This window comes from Salarias fasciatus, chromosome 5 (assembly GCF_902148845.1).
Source record: "Salarias fasciatus chromosome 5, fSalaFa1.1, whole genome shotgun sequence".
Classification (NCBI taxonomy): domain Eukaryota; kingdom Metazoa; phylum Chordata; class Actinopteri; order Blenniiformes; family Blenniidae; genus Salarias; species Salarias fasciatus.
This window is the reverse complement of record NC_043749.1, coordinates 14,222,298-14,243,116: the sequence shown is the minus strand read 5'-3', so window position 1 is coordinate 14,243,116 and position 20,819 is coordinate 14,222,298. Positions and strand designations below refer to the sequence as shown.

The 20,819-nt window shown below is 48.0% G+C and overlaps 1 protein-coding gene across 1 annotated transcript in view; it reads left to right on the top strand.

Moving 5' to 3' along the window:
* celsr2 (cadherin, EGF LAG seven-pass G-type receptor 2) overlaps window positions 1-20,543 on the top strand; it is a 54,812-nt gene extending 34,269 nt beyond the window's left edge. Inside the window, exons 4-34 of the mRNA XM_030092359.1 lie at window positions 1,125-1,245; window positions 1,331-1,414; window positions 5,572-5,729; window positions 6,229-6,392; window positions 6,583-6,708; window positions 8,755-8,924; window positions 9,043-9,222; window positions 9,304-9,417; window positions 9,521-9,677; window positions 9,904-10,045; window positions 10,174-10,294; window positions 10,815-10,998; window positions 11,122-11,223; window positions 11,373-11,467; window positions 12,346-12,555; window positions 12,743-12,926; window positions 13,044-13,362; window positions 13,450-13,617; window positions 13,688-13,811; window positions 13,885-14,085; window positions 14,165-14,339; window positions 14,476-14,588; window positions 14,829-14,911; window positions 16,123-16,249; window positions 16,338-16,448; window positions 17,239-17,369; window positions 17,455-17,540; window positions 17,622-17,786; window positions 17,859-18,053; window positions 18,127-18,343; window positions 20,039-20,543. Of these exons, the coding sequence (XP_029948219.1) occupies window positions 1,125-1,245; window positions 1,331-1,414; window positions 5,572-5,729; window positions 6,229-6,392; window positions 6,583-6,708; window positions 8,755-8,924; window positions 9,043-9,222; window positions 9,304-9,417; window positions 9,521-9,677; window positions 9,904-10,045; window positions 10,174-10,294; window positions 10,815-10,998; window positions 11,122-11,223; window positions 11,373-11,467; window positions 12,346-12,555; window positions 12,743-12,926; window positions 13,044-13,362; window positions 13,450-13,617; window positions 13,688-13,811; window positions 13,885-14,085; window positions 14,165-14,339; window positions 14,476-14,588; window positions 14,829-14,911; window positions 16,123-16,249; window positions 16,338-16,448; window positions 17,239-17,369; window positions 17,455-17,540; window positions 17,622-17,786; window positions 17,859-18,053; window positions 18,127-18,343; window positions 20,039-20,045 (4,534 nt within the window). The 3' untranslated portion in view covers window positions 20,046-20,543. The remainder of the gene's footprint in view (window positions 1-1,124; window positions 1,246-1,330; window positions 1,415-5,571; window positions 5,730-6,228; window positions 6,393-6,582; window positions 6,709-8,754; window positions 8,925-9,042; window positions 9,223-9,303; window positions 9,418-9,520; window positions 9,678-9,903; window positions 10,046-10,173; window positions 10,295-10,814; window positions 10,999-11,121; window positions 11,224-11,372; window positions 11,468-12,345; window positions 12,556-12,742; window positions 12,927-13,043; window positions 13,363-13,449; window positions 13,618-13,687; window positions 13,812-13,884; window positions 14,086-14,164; window positions 14,340-14,475; window positions 14,589-14,828; window positions 14,912-16,122; window positions 16,250-16,337; window positions 16,449-17,238; window positions 17,370-17,454; window positions 17,541-17,621; window positions 17,787-17,858; window positions 18,054-18,126; window positions 18,344-20,038) is intronic.
* Window positions 20,544-20,819: the final 276 nt, after the last annotated feature.

The window sequence follows — 20,819 nt, the reverse complement described above, 5'->3', positions numbered from 1 at the left end:
TTGGAAACATGAAACGTCCTACTTTTACACCTCTAACAGAGGTCGTTTTGGGGAAAATAAATAAGGAAAAAAGAAATAATATGTAGTTCTTAAGATAGAAATGGAATAAATCACCAGAAAACACAGCTGCCAGTCCGTCACACGTGCTCCTCGGCTGGCAGATGTGCACAGGAGGCCCACTGCGGACCCCCCTGTGGGACGGAGGATGGATAAATGTGTTAGTCAGTGCCGGATCTTTTATTACGATAACACACTTTCAAACATCCCAGTGACCCATTTCCACAGAGCCAGATTACTTAAGACCACAAACCCCCAGCTGACAGGTACAGCCTGCTATTTTTACACTGCGTACTTTTATCCTGAGCAAAAATCTTTTTCTTTTTAACCATATATATTAGAATTTACATTACTGTGCATGCTTTATGCCACTCGGTGGCCCGGGGACACTGGGTAATGTGAAACCCGGGCTGCGGCGCTGGCAGCTGTCTGCAGTCTCTTCCATGAGGAAATATATTCTGGAGCCGCGGCTGTCATTATCCCGGACCGTCTCGGTAATGGGTTCCCCCACCCGGCTCCTTCAGCGCTGCCCTAGTTTTCGGTCTCGGCGTTGTTGTGTGTCACTCGGCACGCACACCCTTTGACTGTGTTTCAGCTGAAAATGCAACTTCTTATTTCCGTCTGACTTGTGCTCCTGATTGACCTCCTCGGCCCAGTGCCGGTAGTAAAACCTCGGCGCTCTGAATGTTTTTTTTCATGGCAGTACTTCATACTCCAGAGTGAGTATAGGTGAAGACCGTATTTCCTTGAAACACACGGCGGTATTTTTAGCCTGAGGGTGACACGTGTGGCATCAAAAGGAAATTTGGAGACCGCTTTGATTTTTTTTTAAAAGAAGCATGTCTCCCAGAAAGAAGTGTTGACTGAAACCTAAACCAGATATATTTGTTCCAACAGCGTCGCTTCAGTTTTTAGGAACGGTTATTTGTGTGAATGTTTGTCAATTCTATATTTATTTGTGATTTGGTGAGAAGACATGTCAGTGCCTGCGTGGGTTTTCTCCAGAATAAAAACACGCGTGTGTGAAAACGATGTCCAAATCTCTTCTTTTTTTCTTTTTTTTTTAGGTTTGCCACCAAAGAGCCGGACGGTCTGCTGCTTTATAACGGCCGCTTCAATGAGAAACACGACTTCATCGCAATGGAAATCATCAACCAGCAGATCCAGCTCACCTTCTCTGCAGGTGAAGAACAAATCTGTCATACTTTTATCAAGTTTCACATCCGTTTGTCCTTTCGAGTGCGGTCACTTCCTGTTGTGTTTATCAGGGGAGACAAAGACCACCGTCTCTCCGTACATCGCCGGCGGAGTCAGCGACGGTCAGTGGCACGTCGTGGAGGTTCACTACTACAACAAGGTGAGAAAGACCTCCGCTTTTAAACCGTCAGTATTTCCAGAGCTTTAAAGGAATGTCACGGTAATGGGTAAAGATGGGTAAGTAGAAATAAAAGACGACAGACAGAAGGTTTTAAAGCGAGGATGCTGCAGTGAAGACCGACAGGCGACTCTCCCTCCGAGACGCTGCGACTGTAAAACAAAGTGCAGACAGGAAACTCTGAGTTAGTTGTTCTCCGTCTTCAGTGCTTCTGCTCCGTCTGACTAAAGAAACGCTGCTGACAGGCGGATGATCTGGAAGAAAGCCAAAGAGAGAGAGAGAGAGCGAGAGAGAGAGAGAGACAGACAGTGTGAGGAGAGGAGTGGAGGGGTGTGAACGAGTGAATGAAAGCCAGAGCGAGTGGGCCGCCACCGGCGCTCCAGACACGCTCAGATTGGACTAAATATGTTTGACGAGAACATTTTCTGTGGCAATATCACAACAGCTCAGTCGGCGGAGGAATGTCGTCTGGAGCCGTCGTCCCCGCTCTCCGAGTGTTTTCCCACCCGGGACCCACACACAGGATGTCACTTTTTACTCTGTTGACAAAGTCGCTTTGCATCAGAAAGATGTTGCCAGGCAACCCCCCCGCCGTGCCCGTGTTCTATTCAGCGTGTATGATAACGCGGTCAGATTTGATCCAGCACAGCCGCAGCGGCACTTGTTGGTTTTTTTTGCCTTCAGACATTACAGTCTGATTAGTTCTGTTGATGCAGAGCAGACTCTATACGCTCATTATCAATATTAAAGGAATATACCAGTAACTAAAGTAAAGCAAAAACAATATCAAGAAACTTTCTCAAACCTGATTCAGCAGCAAAGAGGAAAATCAGTGAGAATTAAAGGCCGCTGGTCTGCTGTGGAAGCAGCTCTTAACAGGTAAGGCGCTGGTGGCTCCTCAGAACAGTTGAGGCTCTGTCTCAGCGGCTGAGTGGCTTCATTATGTTGAACATGCAGCGTGTTTTCAGAACGTCCGGGGCGCGTCGGGGTCCAGCTGAACTAATCCCCTCACGCTCCGCATCCTGCGAGCCGCCGAGGTGGAGACCTGGCTCCTCCCTCAGGAGGGATCCCACGGCGGCCCGCTCTGACCCGTCCCTGTCCACAGGGGGTGGGGCAGGGTGAGTCTGGGAGGGGGGGTGGGGGGGCATTTTAGATTGAAATGTGGCTTTCAGGATGGCGGGGGACTGTGGAGAATGGCAATGACCGCTGCCTTTGTGTTGGGCCGGGCTTCCTTTGGGACCGGGGGCAGTGAATGATGCGGCCCCGGGGAAGGTGCCCCTCTCTCACTGTTCTCCGGCGAGGACAGAAAAGCCAAGCAGGAGAGCAGCAAAAGGAGGGTGAAGAAAGGCAGAGAGAAGTATTGACTCGGGCTTTGAGCGGGGACACTGCGCTTCAGGGCCACCCCCTCTTGTTGCTATGGTTTTCCAGTCAATCTCAGATCCCATATTTGTGTTGCTCGCCGCATTGCTCCCTCCGCACAACCCCTGTCAACCCCTCTGACAGAGGACTCATATTCCCATAATCCCACGTAGCCGGCGAGCCGGAGCGCCGTTCTAACGCGGCGCAGAGCAAATATGTGCGCCCCAATCAGCTCTGACAGGACGGCGTTTCTCGGCGGCGGCGAGACGTCCTGACAGACAGTCATTATTGGGGAGTCAATAGCCGTGACTGATGACAGCGGAGGTCAGTGAAAGGAGCGTCCAAGCTGGAGCGCTGCCTGCTGCAGAGCTTTCACTGCGAAAGGGAGAACCGTGGAGAAAGAGCATGTCGGATGATTTCACCTTTGGCGATTCACACGACGTGTTTGCTTGTTTCATCATCGACAAATTTGTAACAAATTGGTGTGGAGGAGTATAAACTGCAGAGTGAAACTCTCTGTTTCCGTCTGCTTAGCATTTCCACGGCGTAACGCAGCTTCCTGTGGGAAAGGTGCTCAACAGCACGGCCTGTTTGTGCTGCTCCGGACTCTCAATGGAGCCTCTCTGTAAACTGCAGCCACCATCTTCATCTTCATATTTCCCACAATGCCTTTCAAGGGAGTCGGTCAGTCCTGTAAATCAATGACACAAACTGATCCAATAGACGTCCGAGAACCGACGTCAGTGATGGATTAGAGACAACATATTCATCATCCTCACTTTCACACTTCCGTTGTTTTTAATTTTTTTCTTTGTTTCCACCTTCTTCCATGAGGGTTTTGTTGATTCTAAATAATGTAAAAGAAAGAAGAATCTCTACAAGAGGTACATGTCACTTAAATAACAATACGCAATAAAGGACAACTTATATTATTTAGTCATTTATTTCAAACAGTAAAACCTACATATGTATTAGATTTATTACGCAAAAACTGAAACATCCCAGGTCTTTTATGTTTTCATCACTCTTAGTTTATGTTATGAAAATTAAAAATGTAGCATGTGGAATATTTTATATGTCCACAGATATCTTTTTGGCCAACAATTAAATGTTTGAGATGGTTTACTGTATGTATTATAAGTGTAAAAATGATGTGGTTGGGGTCTGTTTTGATCCTGGAGTCTGACTTTGTTCCTGAAGACGGAGCTGTATTCAAGAACTTTGTGATTGTTCCAATACAAAACAAACACACTTCAGTGTTTTCCTGAACAAATGCCCTTTTTCTTTTTGGAGATTCAAACCATTAACAGGGTTTTTGGCCCCGCCGATCGGCGAGAGCCGACATGTCTCTTTGATATATTGAGAGGTGGGCTTTGTGTGAGAGGACCGACGATTTGCAGTTTTTATTCCTCCCTCTGATCACGAGACACGCAGCAAGAATTCAACCAACTGTCTCAGTTTCAATTCACACACGCTTTATTGGAAGCTCCGAGAGATTTAATCTAATCTGCTCAAAGTGGAAATCATGTGAGAGAAGTTAAATTGAGGCGGTGTCTCCAGCTAAATTTAAATATGCCATGTCTGGGTGGCTTGATAGACTGTTTCCTCTTAATAAATCACCCCTGACAGAGCAGCTAAAGAGGACGAGCCAGCCAGCGAGATCTACGCTACATTTCTGGCTGGGCGTCATTTCTTTTTTCCTGAGATTTTAAATGAAGGGATCAGACACTGAAGTCATAACAGCCGAGCAATCAGGAAATTGTAATTCCCGAGGCTCATGCCGCCGTTCTGAGGAGGATCTATTTTAGTTAGATAAACGTCCAGACTGTAACAACAAAAAGCCCGACGTGTGTCTTCGGCAGCGAGGCGGCTCCTGGTGTCATCTCTGCGAATGAGACGAGCTAATTCCGCCTAAATCCTGTCTGACCAGCTGACGGCCCGGCGGCCCGCCGCAGCGCCGCTCAGCTGGGCGTCAGCGCCGCTCTGCTGTCGGACAACGAAGGGTTAATATGAGCTCTCCGTGACCCCGGAGAAACCGGCCAGTTTGAACAAAGGTCACGACCTCTTATTGACAGGATCATCATTCTCTCCCCCGCAGGCCCCTCCTCCTTTTGTTGCTCCCCCCATTGATTCCTCAGACAATGAAAAAAACCCTTTATCAACCAGGAAGATGCCCTGCAGAGGGCAGGCTCCTCTCCCGTGTGTGTGTGTGTGTGTGTGTGTGTGTGTGTGTGTGTGCATGTGTGTGTGTGTTGCCTTTAGCTCTCGCTGTTATATGAATTATTGAAACACTCGGCAGCAGCAGAGAGCCGGAGCTGAAGGGGGATTGAAGTGACTGTAATGCAAAAGATCATTTGTTTAGTTGTTGTTCTCCGTTCTTTCAGAGCTCCAGTTTCTAATCTCCTCCACAAATCTAGGTGCAGCTTTGCACCGGCTGAGATTCCCAGAAGTTTTAGCAGCGTTTCGTGCGTTAATCCTTCATGAAGTGGAGCAGATTAATGAGATCTTTTCACAATAACCATTTCTTAGCCCTGTTTATAAATGCAGAGTTCCAAAATGTTTCAATCGTTTAAAAATAGCAACTTAGTCTAAAATATTATCCAGTGTATTAGTACTACATTTTATTTTCTAATATTTTCTGTGTGCATACTGATGGGAAAATGAAAAAAGCCGTCCTCCGCTGAATTCTCAGCCTGTTCATCATATCATCTGATTTATTTGCCTCTACGCTTGTCTGAATAACAAGCGACACGGTTCACACCCGTCTCGTCTTCCCTCAGCCCATCTTCAGCCAGGCGGGCCTCCCGCAGGGACCCTCCGACCAGAAGGTCGTCGTGGCGACGGTGGACAACTGCGATGTCTCTGTGGCCCTCAGGTTCGGTCACATGATCGGAAACTACAGCTGCTCGGCTCAGGGGAGCCAGTCTGGCTCCAAAAAGTGAGTCCGCAATTCAAACGGCGTGGAACTCTGTGTCTGTTTTTTGCTCTTCAAACAAAATGTGCTTCAAAAAGAGAGGCTGTTGTCTGACCTCCTCAACCAGTCGTCCTGGGCTGAACCATTCTTCAGATTAGCAGTGACTCATGTTCATGAATATCTATAAGATTAGAACTTAAATCACTTGAAAACGAAATGCCACAAATAACCCTTTTTCTTTGCTGCCTAAATTCTTGTATTACTTCTATATTTACTAATGTGCTTTCATTGTAGTTGCTAATTAAGAGACAGAGTAAAGTTGTTTTGAAATAAAGCTGTTCCTCTCCAGGGCGTTATCTTCTTTTATTAGGATGTTTCCCCGTTTTTCTGTTTTCTTCTCCGGGGGTGAAATAACAGAGCAAAACGAACCCTATAATGAATTTTTCATGCATTTCTGCCCTGAATCGGTCGATGAGGATGTTTTCCGTTCCTCATGAGCTGCGGGGTTGTGTTGTGTTGTCAGATCTCTGGACCTGACGGGGCCCCTGCTCCTCGGAGGGGTCCCCAAACTCCCAGAAGACTTCCCGGTCCGTAACCGGCAGTTCGTGGGCTGCATGAAGAACCTGCGCATCGACAACCAGCACATCGACATGGCCGGCTTCATCGCTAACAACGGCACCCTCCCAGGTACGGAGCAGTTTATAATAAGACTGCTACGACTGTGACGAGCGCAGCGGGACGGCGGAGTCAGGTGGAAATGAACATTGTACCTGCGATGAATAGTTTATTAGCCTCTGACTCCGCTCCGCTTTGATGAAATAATGAGTTGGGACAGATCAAACGGATAGGTTACCTTCTTCCCTTCCCGCCCTCCCAGGATGCTCTGCCAAGAGGCATTTCTGCAACAACAGCCCGTGTCTGAACGGGGGAACGTGTGTGAACCTGTGGGGCTCCTTCAGCTGCGAGTGCCCGCTCGGATTCGGAGGGCAAAACTGCGAAAGAGGTGAGCGAGCGCGAGAGGGCCGTGCCCTTTGACTGAACCTGATAGTGGGAGTGGAGACGAAATCAAAACAGAGCAGGAAGCTGTTGCACTCGGGTTAGAAAATAGCAGGTGTAAATGAAGCCGCAGCTGCAGCAGTAACACCTTTCCAGCAGCAGCTGTGTGTTTAAAGAGGTGTCTGGTTGAAAGCACGCTGATTGCCGGTACACTGCAGTTTTACAGCCTGATTCATGGAGAAGGCTGCTCGATGTTGAATTTCCTCTGGTTTCGGCGATGTTGACCCGGTTTTAAGAATAATTGCTCTCTGACTTTTCAAAACATACAGTGTGTAGCTTATGTTTCTGCCGCCGCGCTCTCCAGTGTCGGTTTTTGTTCCACCTGATCTGCTGCAGCTGTTTCTGCCGCTGATTTATAGTTTAAAGTAATGTGAGAAGAGAGTCATAAATGAGCCCCGTTCGAGGCCGGAGTGAAAAGAGCCCGTTTATCTCTGGTGTGAAGTAGAACGGGCACAAAAGATTTATTTGAGCAGTTTTCATGCAGATCAAGAGGAGATCGGAACTTCCTGTTTTGGTTACTTGGGAAACGGACAGCCGTGTTTTATCGAGCCCAAAAGTATGAGAGGAAAGTAATGACGAGAGTGTGTAGGTGGGACGGATTCCACTGTGATAGCATGTTACGGTCATGATTCAATGGGTTTTAATAACTTAAGTGTTCAGGGTGGGGATCTCCACAAGACCTGGGATGATATATTATCACAGCGCTTAAGTCGAAATTACACAGAGAAGAAAACCTTCTCTTTGAAATCGGTTGATCCAGTTCTGATCTGAGTGATGCAGAAACATTTCCTGTATGAGGAGGTTCAACTCGACTCTGCACCATCACCCACTCATCTGATGAACATCGTGCAGTAACTCTAAAAAAACACAGTTTTTCTTGAGAACTTAGAGTCCAGAACGCGGTGACTTTGTGTTTTTATTCATGATTTTTACAGTAATTCAGTTCTGTGGCAGCAGCATTGTTATTCAGACCGTTGAGCCCGGCTTTAGCAAATATTTTCACATTCGATTCCAATTAATTGTCTTCGCGACACTGATCAACAGTTTTCCGTTCTACTGCAAGCATGAGAAGATTGATTTAAGAATTCATTTTATTTAATTTCTGCGACCATTTCTCTGCTTTCCAACTAGATGCAAACATGACAGTTAATTAGTTTTTACAGGAAAATTAAAACATGTTTTGATAATCGATGAACAAATTGTTTAATTTAGTTTTACCCAAAACATATAGATCTGTTTAATTGTGAAACGGTCTCTTCTCTGTTAAGTTATTACAGGCATTTTATTTAGTTTTTGACATTTCATAGAAGAAATCTATAATGAAATTAAATCTCCATAAATATTGACATTCTGCCGCCTGACCTTTTAAACACATACAGAAAAGCAGCCAGCTGTGATTTCTGCGAAACTTTCTCTCGCCAGTGCATCGGGTTCATTTGTCGCAGCTAATCGATCGGTACGATCTGAGCGACTCAGGTGCTTTTCCTCTCTTCTCACACAGCGGCGGCTTAATGAGCAGGAGACGGCTGCAGGCCGGGCTGGCAGCGGCGCCGTCCTTTGGTGTCACTTTGACGACGTGAATGAGCCGCAGAGCTCAGAGAGCTCACAGACGTCAACACCTCCCTCTCTTTTCCAGCCGCCGCTGAAGTTAAAGTCATGTGAATGTCACACATGAGCAAATTGAAAAAGCTGTCAGATTTTATTCGGGACTGATCAGCTTTGCAGGAACATCTTATTTCATTCCTGCCTCACAGAAACCTGAGGAAGGTCTCTTTTTCCACCCTGAATAGGAAGCGTGTGAGAAGTCGGTCGGGCTCGGGGAACAGCCTGGACTCGCCGGTTCACATTAATGACTCACTGTCTGCCGTCGCCTCTGAAACTCTCCGTCCTTATTATGCTCCATCCGTCCACGTCTCCCTCCTCACGCGTAGAGCGTTTTATCTCATTTTTTTTTTTGCCGTCTCTTCTCCCCCGGTCGTCATTATCCCTGCAGTCATGGCCAGCCCGCAGCGTTTCCTGGGCAACAGCTTGTTGCAGTGGACCAACATGGCGGCGGCGGCGGCCTCCGTCCCCTGGCACGTGGAGCTCATGTTCCGCACCCGTCAGTCCAGCGCCACGCTGCTCCACATCTCCTCCGGTCAGCAGCACAACCTCACGCTGCAGGTGAGAGCCGGAGGACGAGAAAGAAAGCTGCAGGGATCAAACTGGTGTTTGTGCAGCGTCATGTGATGCGGCGCCGACTCTCGGTGGTCTGTCCTCATTTTTTTCCCCGCCTTTGTAGCTGCGAGGGGGGAGTGTATTGATGGGGCTCCACCGGGGGGAGGACTCCACTCTCTCCCGCGTAGAGGAGGTGCTGGTGAACGACGGAGAGTGGCACCACCTGCAGCTGGACATCAGCCGGCTGGGGGGGGCGGCGAGCCTCCACAAGGCCGTGCTGTCTCTGGACCACGGACTCTACCTGGTAAAGCGCTGCGCCCCGCTCGCTGTGGATCAAATCGTTTCGGGTGTCAGGGGGTAAATGTTGCGTCGCCCTCCTGTTCAGGCCAGCATGGAGGTGGACGGAAAGCTGCAGGACTCCAAGCTGAAGACTGTGAGCGTCGGCGGCTTGGCGAGGCTTGATGGGAAAATTCAACATGGTTTCCGAGGCTGCATACAGGTTTCTCCTCTCTCTGGACCGATTTCATGATTTTTTAATCACACACGCTGATATTATCATGACACTCCTCCCTCTAACTGTCATTTTGAACTTTTCTCTGCAGGGGCTGCGGATTGGAGGCGCCCTGAGTCTGTCTCAGGCCCGGAAAGTCAACGTGGAGCCCGGCTGCAGCGTGCCGGACCCCTGCAGCTCCAGTCCCTGTCCGTCCAAGAGCTACTGCAGCGACGACTGGGACAGCTACTCCTGCACCTGCCTCAGCGGTCAGTCAGAAAACCAACAAACGCGTTCATCACATTTCCCCTTCAACCCGCACTCAGATAAAACGACTCTAGAAGATAGAAGGAAAGATAAGTAACATTATTCCAAGGTGGAAAGAGGAAAACATTGAATCAGTTTGATTAAGTCATTCAAATTGACTCATCTGATTGAACTTCTCTGATCCAAAACTACAGCAACTTGATTTCATCTTCTTCTCTCTTTTCACAGGTTACTTTGGCACCAACTGCACTGATGTCTGCTCGTTGAATCCCTGCGAACACCAGTCTACCTGCACCAGGAAACCAAACCTGTCTCGTGGTTACAGCTGTGACTGTGCCAGCAACTACTTTGGCCATTACTGTGAGAAAAAGTACGGACTCCGCCTGCATATTCTGATTCATCACTCTGCAGGTAAAGTACCTTGAACTCAAAGTGTGTGTGCATGTGTGTGTGTGTGTGTGTGTGTGTGTGTGTGTGTGTGTGTGTGTGTGTGTGCAGGACCGACCTGCCGTGCCCCAGAGGCTGGTGGGGTCATAAGACCTGTGGGCCCTGCAACTGTCTGACGGACAAAGGCTTTGATTCAGACTGCAACAGGACGAGCGGAGACTGTCGCTGTAAGGTGAGAGCAGCTGTGGTGAAGTTAAGAATAGAAGGACAGAATGTCAGGAGAAAAAATGTATTGCTGGTCTGAAAGGTTTGATTATTCCTTGATTGAAGCTGTGTTTTATTTTTTTTTGCTTGTCCTTGAGGGTCAGTTGGAAATAGGAGAATTAAAAATTAAAAATGCACAAGCGTTTGTATGTCAGAAGCTTGAAAACCTTCTCATTGTGTTATTTATCTGCATTGTTAATCAAGTGTCGACTAAAAAAAGATTCCCGCTCCAGAGATAATGAGGCTCTAATCAGACTTCCACTTTGGTTTGAGCCCCGCTGAGTGAAAGCAGCAGCATGAACCGACGTGAAGGATCAGAGATGTTTCCAGTCTTCCTGGACCGTGGGCCTTTCTAGCTTCCTTCTACAGTCCAAAAACACACGTTAGGTTATTTGTTTCCAGATGGAAAAGAATGAGAAAGACACTGACATTTTTTTTGCTGTTTTCAAGTATTCATCAGTTGTTTGTATGGCTGGTCTGGTGTGCAGGACAACCACTACCGCCCTGAAGGCAGCGACAGCTGCCTGCTGTGCGACTGCTACCCGGTGGGCTCCTTCTCCAGAGCCTGCGACCGGGAGAGCGGCCAGTGCCAGTGCAAACCCGGCGTGATCGGCCGCCAGTGTGACCGCTGCGACAACCCGTTCGCCGAGGTCTCCGCCAACGGCTGCGAAGGTCAGGATGCGTCTCGCTGGAACGCTTAATTTTAAATCCCCGTCCCATTTTGGGTGCGACTCCTGTGAAAAATAATGTTCCATTTTTATCCTCACCGTGGCCTTCCTGCTCCGTCTCTCGCAGTAATCTATGACAGCTGCCCGCAGGCGATCGAGGCTGGGATATGGTGGCCCAGGACTAAGTTTGGTCTCCCTGCAGCAGTCCCCTGTCCCAAGGGAACTCTGGGTATGATGGTTTTTGGCAGCTCATCAAATTACCATATAATAATGGCAAATATATAAAACCTGCCCCGAGCGCTCTGTCGCAGCTGCAGCCAATTCCTCTCTCTCTCTCTCTGTCTCTCTTCCTCTCTCTCTCTCTCTCTCTCTTCCCAGGCACAGCCATCCGACACTGCGATGAGCACAAGGGCTGGCTGCCTCCCAATCTCTTCAACTGCACCTCCGTCACCTTCAGCAAGCTCAAAGCTCTGGTCGGTATCGCTCTAGCTGTCACTTTAAAAACTGGCTGCGGTTTCTACGGTGAAGTCCTCATTCATGAAGACATGGAGGGGGAAATCCGATCAACCAAGACCAAGTTCATGGGTTATCTTTTTACATCACAGCGCGACAGTCGACAGCTGGCAGGGTTGATGTGCCAAAAAAAAGAGCAGATTTCTAACAGCAATCAGTAAATTTCCCGGTGGAAACAGAAAAACTGTAAAAGCTGAAATTAGAAGTGACAAAACAGAGAGACTTTACTCCAGAGAAGAGGTGTTGAGTGAACGTGGAGACTATAATAAGAAAGAAGTTGGATCAACACGGCTGAAAGTAAACAGGATGAAACTGAAGAAGCAGATTCACAGAAGAAACACGTCGTTCGCTCACAGCCTTCTGTTATGTTCTTGTTTTAAAAGGAATGTTTAAGCTGATCTAACCATTTAAAGGAATAGTGTTTCATTTATGAAAAAGGAAACAGTGTTAAAAGCTGCTTGTGGAGGAGCTGAACTTTTACTTTTATTCAAGTATTCAGCCTCTGCAAGTTAGAATGTTTCTTTTATCTTGTTAATTAGATATTTCTCTATATACTTGCTCAGAATGTACAGTAGCACTGTCCTCCCTGTAAATATAGGAAAAAAATATAGAAAAGGTAAATAAAAGAAAGTTTGGGCCTGTGATGCTACAATAACAGTAAATTCTTCCCCAAATTTGTTTAGTTTTAAATCAAATGATGCCAGAAATGTTGAGAACATTGATAAAAGTCAAACAGGTCTGTAGTATTTTCCCTCTCTGCTCCATGAAGCCTGTAAATATCAATGACTTGCTTCTTCTACAATCAACTGAACGCTTCTCTGTGTTTTGTTTTCCTCAGTCTGAGAGGTTTTTCCGTAACGCCTCGCTCCTGGACTCCGGACACGCTCAGCAGACGGCCGCCATGCTGGCCAACGCCACGGCGCACACGGAGAGGTACTACGGCAGCGACGTGAAGGTGGCGTACCGGCTCACGCAGAGCCTGCTGCAGCGCGAGAGCCGCCAGCAGGGCTTCAATCTCACGGCCACGCAGGACGTCCACTTCACCGAGGTGAGCCGCCGACACTCCGCCGCACACAGATGGCGAAATGCGGCGGGAGACAAAACGCAGGCAGCGCGGCGACAGGTTTGCAAACAGAGCGCCGGCGTCCCGTCGTATCCGCGGGGAAGGCGTCACACTCGGCCCGCCTCTCCGCCGTGACATCCTGCCTCACCGAGCTCTCGCCGTCTCCCGACAGAATCTGGTGCGCGTGGGCAGCGCCATCCTGTCGGCGGACACGCGGCCGCACTGGGAGCTGATCCAGCACGCCGAGGGCGGCACGGCGGCGCTGCTGCGCCACTACGAGGAGTACGCCAACACGCTGGCGCAGAACATGAGGAAGACCTACCTCAGCCCGTTCACCATCGTCACGCCAAACATCGGTGGGTGATCTGCAGACAGCTGCTCCTCGCTGTTTTTCCCATCCAGCTTTATAAATACAGTGATAAAATAGTCTTATTTAGAGTGTTTCAGATCTCCTGTCTGTCGGTTTTTTGCAGTCATCTCCGTGGACCGTCTGAAGAAGATGAATTTCGCTGGCGCCAAGCTGCCGCGGTACCAGTCCCTGAGGGGCCCCCGCCCGGCGGACCAGGAGACGGCCGTCACCCTCCCCGACTCGGTCTTCCAGCCCCCCGTGGACACCAAGGGCCACAGACACCTGGACGTCTTCCCGGAGTCCGCGCTGAGAAACCGCTCCTCCAGCAGGAAGCGGCGCCACCCGGACGCCGGCCAGCAGGACGCCATCGCCAGCGTCATCATCTTCCACAGCCTGGCCTCGCTGCTGCCGGAGAGCTACGACCCCGACAAGAGGAGTCTGCGGTGAGGACGAGGAGGAACAATGTTTTTTTTAAGACACTTTGATCCTAACTGACTGCCGAACTGAACGAATTTCTTTGTTTGTTTCAGAGTGCCGAAGCGTCCGGTCATCAACACGCCGGTGGTCAGCATCACTGTGCACGACAACGACGAGCTGCTGCAGCACACGCTGGACAAGCCCATCACCGTGCAGTTCCGCCTGGTCACCACCGAGGAGCGCTCCAAACCCATCTGTGTCTTCTGGAACCACAGCATCCTGTGAGTGGCTCAGGGTGTAGATTAGAACCCGGGAGGCTCGGCTCTTCTCACCGTGCGTTTTTCCCGTCAGTGCCGGAAGCGGCGGCTGGTCGGCGAAGGGCTGCGAGGTGGTGTTCCGGAACAGCACGCACATCAGCTGTCAGTGTTACCACATGACCAGCTTCGCCGTGCTCATGGACGTCTCCCGGAGAGAGGTGAGCCGCCACCCCGAAACCTTGACCTTCGCCGCAGACGGCGCCAAACTCCAACCGTCCTCCTCTGTGTCAGAACGGGGAGATCCTGCCCATCAAGATCCTGACGTGGAGCACCGCCGGCGTGACGCTGGGCTTCCTCTTCCTCACCTCGGTCTTCCTCCTCTGCCTGAGAGCCATGCAGTGCAACAAGACGAGCATCATCAACAACGGCGCCACCGCTCTCTTCCTCTCCGAGCTCATCTTCATCCTCGGCATCAACCAGGCCGATAACCCGGTAACCGGTCCTCAGACCTTCTCGCTGCTTTCCATCAATGTTTCCGCCGCGGCGTTCCTCACTCCTGCCGTCTCTGTAGTTCCTGTGCACAGTCATCGCCATCCTGCTGCACTTCTTCTACCTCTGCACCTTCTCCTGGCTCTTCCTGGAGGGGCTGCACGTCTACCGCATGATCAGCGAGGTGCGGGACATCAACTACGGGCCCATGAGGTTCTACTACCTGATTGGCTGGGGGGTGCCGGCCTTCATCACAGGTGGGAATCCTTCGGACAAGCTCAGCTGTTCGTCTCCTGCTCCAGACAGAGACACTGAATTCAGCTCAGCTGTCAACACTCTGACGGTCGTGGAGAAAATCGGCCATCATCAAATGTAATTGAGCATCTTCCTCAGGTCTGGCTGTGGGACTGGACCCCGAAGGCTACGGGAACCCGGATTTCTGCTGGCTGTCGATGTACGACACTCTGATCTGGAGCTTTGCCGGGCCCATCGCCCTGGTGGTGTCGGTGAGTCTCCAGGAAGATTCTTCATGGCTTTTTGCATTGTTTTACTTCTGCACTGAAAACTCAAAATCCTGGAAATCAAAGCTGTGAGGTCCTCAGTTTCACACTGTATGAATGTTTGTTCCGGTGTTTTGTGGCTCGACAGTCGGAACTCATGTAAACACACCAGTCACTGAGCCGCTCGCCTCCTGTCAACGTCTTTCAGTCACATTCAGAGGAAAATGTCTTGTGTTTTGTCCGCAGATGAACATCTTTCTGTACATCCTGTCGTCCAGAGCGTCCTGCTCAGTCAGACACCACGGCATTGAGAAGAAGGAGGCCCGAGTGTGAGTGTCCCGAAGCGTTCAGTCAGTAGAGAGCAGGAAACTGTACACATGTCCGTAGAGCGAGGATGGATGGATGATGGATGGATGATGGATGATGGATCCTCCATATTGCCTGATGGCTGGTATTTCGCTCACAGCTCTCGCAGCTCCATCGCTGGTCTCTGGCTTTGAGCTTTGTTGCTGCTCAGTTTCACATCTTCCATTGTTTATCACCTTTTCTAACAACAGGAAGTTTAGTTACTCAGATTGAAAAACTGAAGTGATCAGTTTCGTAACAGTTATTGGGTTCCCTTTTCCTATTATCTGCTTTATTGTAATTGAAGCCTGCGGAGCTCTGAGAGCTGCTTTTTATGTGGTCCGTGTCTCTACGAAACCTCAGGAAAGACGAAGCAAACTGTAGTAATGGGTTAGTTTTCTGCAATTTTTCTTGGTTATTAAAGGTTTGAGTTCTTCAACATAGCAGCTTTTAAAACATAAATAAATGTCGTACATGAGGGAAATATTAAAGTTTTAAAGTCTCTACATGTAGAGTCAATGCATGAATGCAACATATTGTTGAAACCCTGCAAGAATATTTTTGTAATCGTGTATCAAATGTTTTTTTTAGTGGATAAACAATTAAAGCTTTATTTTGATGCATAAATTCATGAGCAGTAAAAATATTTGCTGTGGCTGCGATCCATCCTCAATAATGGCGTCTGTCCTTGATAATCTTATGTTTTTAATTCACAATATCATCGAGTTTTTCTGGTTATTGTTGAATATTTTTCCAAACATATTCTGTGTTTGCCTCGCTGAAAAAAATAAATCTGAAGAATAAACTGAATTTAATTGAATCTGTAAAATCAACAATAAAAAAAAATCACATTAGTATCTTTTCACAAACACATCTAGTATTTGTTCAAAATACAAAACGCTGATTTGTTTGTGTCATAAAATGAGTACGTAGTTTAAACAAAGAACAATCTTACTTGATCGACATAAATAAATTGTGCAAAAAGTAAACTAGTCAGGTGTTTTTATCCATTCATTATGTGATCCCGGTTTCTCCTCAGGACAATGAGCTGCTCTGTGTTGCTTCCTGGTGTCTGTTTCTCTGCCTTCTGATCACTTATCATCAGACTCTGTCTTCTGATCAGTGAACGTGTTAAAAAAAAATGCTCCTTTACAACCCCTCTGTGTGTCTCTCTCTCTTGATTTATCCTCTGCAGTTCTGGCCTGAAGACTGCAGGCGGCGTCCTCCTCCTGGTTTTCGTCACGTGCTTCCTGGCGCTCCTCTCTGTCAACAGTGACATGATCATCTTCCACTACCTGTTCGCCGGGTTCAACTGTGTGCAGGTCGGCCTCAGATTCACTCAGAGCAGCACAGGAGAGCCAGGCCTGTCTTTTCACTGACCTTCTTCTCCTCCGTCTGGTTCAACTGCAGGGTCCCTTCGTCTTCTTTTTCCGCCTCGTCTTCAACAAAGAAGCCAGGAATGCCATGAAGTACTGCTGCAGCCGCAAGCGCCCCGATCATATGATCAAATCCAAGGCTTCTGTGAGTCTCTCTCTCCAGAAACTCTGATTAAAAATACTTTTTCTTTCTAAGGGTCATAGCTCGGAGTTAGACCTTACTGAGGTCACCTCTCCATTAAGACTGGCGGCGAAGGAGAGCTCTATTTTTAATCTTTTAAGTTCAACAAAAAAATCACAACAGATAATGGATTGAAAACGAAGAAGAGAAGCTTCATCATTCCCTATGATTAAGTTATTTCTCTTCTATTAAAGAATTATATTTCTATCTTTGTGCTTCTGTAGACACTCCCAACAGACAGCAGCTCTCGAAGCACTCAGGGAATAAACTGGAAAAGAAACATTTCATCAATCAGTTGTTCTTTAACAATATTTCTAGACTTTGTTTCTTCCTTACATATGATTTTTCTTCTTCTTTAGTGAGGACATATCAGTCACATATCATATCAGTTTGAAATAATTTCAGTTTTGATAGCGAGCAAAGCAGACTTGCAATACCAGCTTATACCACCAGATGGTGCAGTGAGACACTTTAGAGCCTTGTCTGTGGGAGCAGAAGAAGATTGAATGATACATATGATTAAATACGATGACTGAAGTGCCCTGAAAACTGGCAAAACACTGACAGTTCATCACTGACACTCTGTAAAAGTAGAATAATTTAATTGGTATCTATTTTAATGCTTTCATTTAAAGATTAAGGTAGTGTTACAAAGAATAAAAGCCACAGTGTGTAAAAAGACAGACACACAATTTGCATTTTGTTATTCACTATTAACAAAGAAGAAATCTTTTTTTCTTCTTCTTTCTTCCAGGGTTACAAATGCAACACCAACTACGTGGACGGCAGGCTGTATCACCTTCCCTTCGGGGACTCCAGCGTGTCTCTGAATGGCACCATGCAGAGCGGCAAGAGCCAGCAGAGCTACGTACCATTCGTCCTGCGGTGAGGAAATCCTTTCAAAACAACATGGAACCGTGCAGACGGAGCGATTCTAAACGCTTCTCCTTCTGTTTCTTAATCTGTTCAGGGACGACGGGATGAGTAACAGCCAGGCTCAGATCGCCCTGAACGATCACACGTCGCTCTTCCACGAAACCAAGGAGCACCTGGACGGTAGCGTCCTCGTCCATCGCGACTGATTCACTTTCACTTCCACCTCACTGTTTACTGAAGCCACACTCTGCATGTGCCCAGACCGCGACAGCGACTCGGACAGCGACCTGTCCCTGGAGGACGACCAGAGCGGCTCCTACGCCTCCACTCACTCCTCCGACAGCGAGGACGAGGACGGCCCCCTCCCGCCGGAGGAATGCTGGGAAAACCTGGCGTCTAACGGTGCTAAAAGACCCCACCCGCACGGTAGGGCGCGGCGTGTCTCACGTTCGACCACACCGACAGAATCCCTGTGACTGAAGTCCTTCTGTCTGACAGACACTTCGAGCAAGATGCACTGGCCGTCAGATTACGCGGCAGCAGGAAGTGACGGCGAGCTCGCCGGTGGAGACCGCCTGAAGGCGGACGCTCTGTCCAATCCGGAGCCCCGGACGCCGTCCGACGACTGGCCGCCGGACGCCATGATGATGATGCTGCCTAGTCTGCCAAACCTCAACGCTCATCCTCACAAAGGTGACCGGAGACGCCTGCGAACCAAACCTGATCGTTAAACATTCAGCTAAACGAGTCCGTTTGTTTCTTTCAGGGATCTTAAAGAAGAAGCAGCTTTCTCCCATCGTGGAGAGGAACTGTCTGAACCGCATCCACAACGAGCTGTGTGAGAGCGCCCCGGGAGCGGCGTCCCCGCGCGGCTCCTCGTCCAGCGACGGTCGGCGGCCCAAACCCGGTCCGCCCGACCAGCTGAACGGCGTCGCCCTGAGCATCAAGGCGGGGACGGTGGACGGCGACTCGTCGGGATCAGAGTGAGTATCGCCGCCGGGCGTTCCCACTCTTTGTTCCAGACGTCGATCAGTGTTTCCTCCAGCTGCCGTCCTCAGTGGGTGTCGTTTTCATCGCTTGTGGTCTGTCGCATCTCCACGTCGAGACAGCAGCCGTCGCACTGCAAAGCTAAACAGCTGAATCTTCAGCTCAAAACAGGAATGTGAGGGATTTTGATCTGAAAAATCACGCTGTCGTTCTGTTTTATACTCACCGCTCCTGTAGCACACTGCTTCTTCGTTTTTACAGTCGCTCGTGTTGTTGACGTGCAGCTCCAGCTTCTCATCCTCGCTCTGAGGAGGCCGAGGTGAAACTGACAGCAGCCGGTAATAAGAAGGACTTATGTTATCATATGAAAGCATGATACATGTGCATCTAGGAATAAAACATGCCAGAATGACAGAATGGTCCATGCAGGGGAATCTAAATGAGAGAACATTATTGGAAAGCCAATCGCTTTGACACCTAAAAGAAATTAAAGTGTTTCAAATATTCTCAGAAATTCATCTGATATTTGCAGCCTCTGGGTAAATGTATAAAAACATCAGATTTTATATTGTATTATAGTATTTAAGATGCATTCTCTTTACAAAGAAAGGTTCAGTTTAATGTAATAAATGTAAATGGTATGTAAGCCTGAAACCTTGAATTAACAGTTTTTTTTGTCTTCTAATGTTTTTAGATCCAGAAACGTTAAGTTTATGCTGTCAGACTTAATTTCATTATGATTTTAACAGGAAATCGATTTGTGATGATCACTGGAGGCTGATATCTTTCACACGGACTCTGAGTTACTTTTTCTTCCTTATAAAATGGAGTTAAAAAAAAAAATCTGCAGTATTTTAAGTAAGAAAACTAAGAAAGAAAACCGTCTGACTGTAAATGTAGTGCCGGCGATGTTATCCACATCAATGCAGATTCTCGGAATAGTTAATAGTAGAGAATAGCTTCCAACATGAAAAATTAACTTAAACACATTTTTCAATGATCATTCCAGGAACGGATTAACCAATATATTGGTGACAATAATACCACAGGTCTCTGTGGAGACGATCAGTTTCACTCTGAGCTCTTCCTCTCCCTGCGGTGACGTGTGGATGTGAAGCTGCCGCTGTGTGTTTCTGCTTTAGTTCCTCTGTTGCTCTGAGCGGTGAGGATACTGCAGCACGGCTGAAGACCGTCAGCAGACACAGACGTGGTCTTATATTAATATGTACTTTAAAACGTTTGAGTGCAGTGCGTCTTATTTACTGAAAAAATAAATTACAAAGTTTAGTTTACTAATCAATTCTCTTTGCTCCTTTTTCTCTTTCCTAAAAATCATAGATTCTTATTCTTTAATTTTATGCCGTGAAGCTCTGATCCTCATTCCAATCAAATCAGGATCACTGCCTTCAGAGCGGTGCAGCATTCCGGCATCAGTCACCCTTCACTGCGTGTGTGTGTGTGTGTGTGTGTGTGTGTTTGTCTGTGTCTTCACATTAGTGTGTGTGTGTCATTGTATCACTCTTTTTTTTCTTGTGTTGTGCTGCATTTGTCTCCAATACTTGCTTCTCCATCCACCTCCAACCTTCCTCCCTCCTCCTCCTCCTCCTCCTCCTCCTGCACCACCCTGTTCTCCCAGCAGCCACTGCAACACGTCCATGTGACCTCGCTGACGGAGGGGTGTGTCTTTGCAGGTCATAGAGCTTCTCTCCTCAACCTGCGACCCGCAAACAAGGAGCACCGGCCTTCCCCTTCGAAAAGAAAAACAAAGTGTTTTTTCAGGAAAAGGGATTCCCTGTTGTCATCATGGTCCTCTGAAGGAGTGTGTGTGTGTGTGTGTGTGGGTGTGTGTGTGTAGTATATGTTGTATAATGCGTGTGTGTGAGTTCATACATGTGTGCCAAACTTCGGGAGTCCATGCACTGGTCCGGGCTCCTGCACACTGACACAGAGTCCCACTCTCCCTGTAAACACACGGTTTTGTTTACATACTTGAAGCAATGCACTTTTTTTTTCTTTTTCTTTTTTTTTTTAAATCATTTTCTAGTTTTGTTCTTGTTTTTCTTGTATAATGTTTTGAGGACTGTGGAACAATAAAGAGGTCTCGCTCTTTGGATGGGCCGTGTGGTCGTAGACTGGCAAACATTCAGGGAAATGCCTTTATTATTTTTTTTCTTTTCTTTTCATGCATACACTGTTTTTTTTTTTTTTTTTTGTGACGTCCTTCTGGTTTTGCCGGCGGATCTTTCCGTGCCACTCTGAGGAGAGCGGGGTTCACACTCAGGTTATCCTCACACGCCTGAGAGGTCAGGTGCAGGCTCTGCGTTTGAACTCAAACAGAATGAGAAGGATCGCTGTATCCGCCCGAGGCTCCCAATAAGCTATTTCTCACGAATGAAGGATGTTTCTGGAGGAAGCTCGGACCGACGGCCTTCGCTTTGCGTGTGCAGCCCGACGGAGAACTCAAAGCGCTTT